The sequence below is a fragment of the Cervus canadensis genome, chromosome 1, assembly GCF_019320065.1.
Source record: "Cervus canadensis isolate Bull #8, Minnesota chromosome 1, ASM1932006v1, whole genome shotgun sequence".
Classification (NCBI taxonomy): domain Eukaryota; kingdom Metazoa; phylum Chordata; class Mammalia; order Artiodactyla; family Cervidae; genus Cervus; species Cervus canadensis.
In genome coordinates this window covers 45,627,749-45,631,899 of record NC_057386.1, presented here as the reverse complement: position 1 = coordinate 45,631,899, position 4,151 = coordinate 45,627,749, and the positions used below count along the sequence as shown (strand labels likewise).

The 4,151-nt window shown below is 59.0% G+C and overlaps 1 protein-coding gene across 1 annotated transcript; it reads right to left on the bottom strand.

The window, feature by feature from the left end:
* Window positions 1-759: 759 nt before the first annotated feature.
* Window positions 760-3,923, bottom strand: C1H17orf50 (chromosome 1 C17orf50 homolog). Its single transcript, XM_043481142.1, has 3 exons — window positions 3,712-3,923; window positions 1,449-1,770; window positions 760-1,354 (listed from the first exon to the last, which is right to left on the bottom strand). The coding sequence occupies exons 1-3, from the start codon at window positions 3,722-3,724 to the stop codon at window positions 1,159-1,161; spliced, it is 531 nt and encodes a 176-aa protein (XP_043337077.1). The 5' UTR covers window positions 3,725-3,923; the 3' UTR covers window positions 760-1,158.
* Between the last annotated feature and the right edge of the window lie 228 nt (window positions 3,924-4,151).

Sequence of the window (4,151 nt, the reverse complement as noted above, 5' to 3'; positions counted from 1 at the left end):
GCAGGGGAGCAGCTTCCTTGGACCGGTGTCGGGTGAGAGCAGGCGGATGTGGATGCTGGGGAGGGGGCAACCATGTTCTTTGTCCTAGCCCAGGCCCAGTGAGCTGTGCGTGTGTATAGTTGTGACAGAGGGGGCCTGCCGCTCTCCTCAAAAAGCAAAATGTCCTTCGCCCACTCACCCTCCAGGCCAGATGGAGAACCCTGTGTGGCCGCAGGAGGACAGGGGCCTCTCTGGAGGTCTGGCTGCTGCAGGCACTGGGGGCCTCTGCAGCCTGGGAGAGCCCCGGTGCTCACAATGGCCCCGTTGTCCTGGCCACACACGAAGCATTCCAGGAGCTCCCGCTGGCCGGCCAAGAATAGCTGGGATTCCTGGAGAAGGAACCAGCTCCCCAGCCTCCCTATCTTCAGTCTCAGCAGGCTTCTGGGCTAACTCTCTAGTCTGCGCACTCCACACCTGCCAGGGCCTCGTGGGCACACACACTGACCGCGGGAGGGGAGGACGATCCGGCCAGTCTCAGCCCTCAGCTCCCAGGGGGCATTCCTGGCGCGGAGCCTGCCTTTTTTCTTCTCGTCGCGCGGTGGGGAGAATGGCCTTTGACTGCCCTTGGCTGCAAAGGCTTGGTTCCGCCCGGAGCTGCTGGGAGGAGGCTCTCCGCCTGCCCTTTTCCCTCCGGCTTGAACCCGGGGGAAGGGCGAGGAGGGTTGCTCTTTATCACGCTCACCGGGGTCCTCGCCCCTCCTCTAGGCACTCACACTTGGATCAGAGGCTTTATTGGAGGATTTGAGGGGAGGAGCAAGTTTCCCAGAGGGGTTGTTTACTTTAGGTGATGCCTCTGCCCACAGGGCCAGCAGGAACCTGAAATATCCAAGAGACAAGTGGGAGGGCTGTGGGCTGGGGACGGGAGTCGGGTGGGCGATGCTGGCCGGGGAGGCGCTGTTGCAGGAACGGACCTCCAGGTGATGATGTTGGGCTGCGCACTCATGACAGGTGGGGCCGCCCCATGGGGGATGCGCCTGCTGGTCTGCTCCGAGAAGGGGGCGCCCCGGAAGGGCGGCTCTCCGGCACGTGATCGACGTCGGGGAAGAGAGGGGAGGGTTGCGGGCAGTTGGGGTGGAGGCAAGGATGGAGGGCTACAGAGGCTGGGAGTGGTGTTGGTGCTCAGGGGCCGCCGGGAGCAGGCCGCGTCCTCCCCAGATCCGGGTGCTCCAGAACGCAATGGGCCACGTAGCTCGGCGAGCTATGCAAGTTCCCGCACTTCTTGCAGAAAAGGATCTCGCAGCGCGCGCAGCCCCCGCCGCGCGGCCGCCGCCGCCGCGTCTCCAGCACGCACGGCTCCTCGGGAGGGCTTCGCTTCCTGCGGGCGGGGACCGGGGCGCTCAGGGCACCGCACCGCGCGCTCGCGCCGGGCGCCCAGGGCATCCCACCCCCGCCGCGGGGTGCGCCCTCACCTGTCGGCCGGCGCGGCCAGGACGCCGAGCAGCGCCAAGGGGCTGAACCAACCCCAGAAGCCGCTGTCCGCGCGCCGCAGCAGCGCCACCTGCTGGGTGCTGGACTCCTGGCGCAGCGGGTAATACGACACCGAGCCCCGCTCTCGGCCCTCGCCGCCCTCCGCCTCCCCGCCGGCCTTGGCCTCGCCCGCGGCCGCGCTCTCCTCCGGCGGCCTCTCCTCGTCCTCCGACTCCGACTCCTCCTCCGCGGCTTCGGCCTCCGCCTCTGCCTCCCTGGCGCGGGGCTCCTCCAGCTCCTTCTTCCACAAGGGGGCCTTCACTCCTGCACGGGTGTGGGGAGTGGGGGGTGGAGATCAGTGAAGGGCCCTCCCTGGTGCCCTGACTGTGGCCCCTAACCCGATCCCCCCAAAAAAGGCAGGCGCCCGAAGGACGTGCATGAGATGCGCGGGGCCAGCAAGATTCCAAGAGAGGGTTTCCAGAGTGTGCAGGGTTTTCTGGGCAAAGGAGAACCTGATTGCCTAGGTCCCTGAACGTCCCAGCTGAAGACGGTCTCAAGCTCCGTTTCCCCTTCTGTAAAATGGAGAGGAAACAGTGCCCATCTCAAGGGTGACTGAGAAGCAGGAATCAGGTGGAGTCTGTGTGAAGCCTGGCCCAGGGCTGGGACGCGGGGCGGAGGCCAGCAACAAGCAGGTGCAGTGAGGCTTGAGCCCGAGAATGGTGGTTCATCACCCTCTTCCTTCTAATTGGCCCCGGGGTGCGGACTGATGTCTGTGCAGCGGTCAGTAATCATGAAGTGCCCCGACTGGAATTTTAATAGGTGGTTATATTTTGTTTTCTGCATGCAATGGGATTTCCTTCTTCAAAATGGGCCTTGCCTTAAGAAAGCCCAGCGCCACTTGCGGCGGGGTAGGTAGGCAGGAGAGCAGACGCTGCCTCCGATGCGCAGAACAATCCAGAAAAGTGCCCCGTATGGGCGGACTAAATGGAAATTCACCCTTACCCCCATACACACACGCAGGGCAGACCAATGAGGAAAAGGCCTCTATTCGTCCTTCCAGGCTTGACCCCAACCTTGCCGGTTGGATTTCAGCCACCCCTGATCGCCCCTAGCTGATATTCAGGGCACAAACTCCACAATCCCAGCAGCAGTCCTGGCAGGCGGGAAGTTCCTATGGCTGACCTGAAAGGAACCTACCAGGAGGTGTCCACCACTCATTCAGCAAACACAGGCCCAGCCCCACCGAGTGCCCTGCGGTCTGCTGGATCTGGGGAGCTAGACTTGCAAGGAAAAACAGGAGGAGGAGGGCAGGGAAGACACAGCTCTTGGGGTTTTCCCTAGAAAGGTCTAGAAAATTTTCCATTGATCCCTGCCCATCTTGTTTAAAGAGGTTGGAAACAAAGGGGAATGATAATAAAGTTAGTGTTCCAGCCCACATGTGCTGAGTACCAACTGCATGTCGTCACCTGGCTAACCACGTCTTCTGTCCTGCTGCTTCCCAACACTGTCTGGTAGGTGATGAGGTAGGTAAGAGAGGGGCCTTTGCATTTCAACCAAGACTTTTGGAAACTTTCCCCCAAAAAAGTTTTTTCAGAGATTCTACAAGTTCTTGGTATTGCTATAGGTGGAGAACCAAGCTCCACTGTATTTTATTTATTTATTTTTTCCTGGCCAAGCTACATGGCTTGTGGGATCTTAGTTCCCAGATCAGGGATCAAACCTGTGCCCTAAGTGCAGAGTCCTAACCACTGGACTGCCAGGCAATCCCCAGGTTCCACTGTACTTTTATTTAGGAAAATACATTAAGGAGACTTCTGGTTGTGAAAGGCCAGACCTAGGGCACAGCCAGGAAGGGGTGCTGGGGACATGTGGGAAGGATGAGGAATTGGAGAGGGAGGTTGGGGCTTTGAAGGCCAGGCTATGGAGTTTGAACTCTGTCCTTCAGCAGTTGGGGAGCCTCTGGACATTTTGACACAGGGATGTGCTCAGAGCATCCTTCAGGATGTTTTCTCTGACAGAAGGAGACGGACAGAGACCCACGTAGGAGTCATTACAATGGTCCAGGCCAGAGAAGACAAAGATCTGAACAGCAGCAGATGAAGATGAGAGAGGAGATGTCAGGAATATTCAGAAAAGAGAGAGGAGAGGGCTTGTATATGGATGGGTAACTGAGAAAAGGCTGGACTTCTACTCTGGGGTTGCCATGGTGATAAGCTTGTTGGTCCACCCTGGGGTCAAGAGACCCCATCCTCCAGCCCCACTCACCGTGTTTATCCATTCTCCCCAAAGTCGTGCTGCCCTCTTCCCCTGATCAGGCAGAGGGATGGGACAGAGTTCCCATAGAGCTTGGTCTGGTCTCTAGGGTCTCTGCTGGATTACAAGGGGGCGGGTCTAGAATCTCACCTGCCCATAGGATTCCACCCTCAGAATAACTGCCTTTTCTAGAGCTTCCATCCCAAACCTTCCTTCTCTCTTGGGAAGGTATTAAAGGGGACAGAGAGTAACTTTGGGGCTTTCCAAGTGGCACTAGTGGTAAAGAATCCACCTGCAATGCAGGAGACATAATGGGTTCGATCCCTGGGTCGGGAAGATCCCCTGGAGGAGGGCACAGCAACCCACTCCAGTGTTCTTGCCTGGAGAATCCCATGGACAGAGGAGCCTGGCAGGCTACATACAGTCCATAGGGTCACAAAGAGTCTGATGTG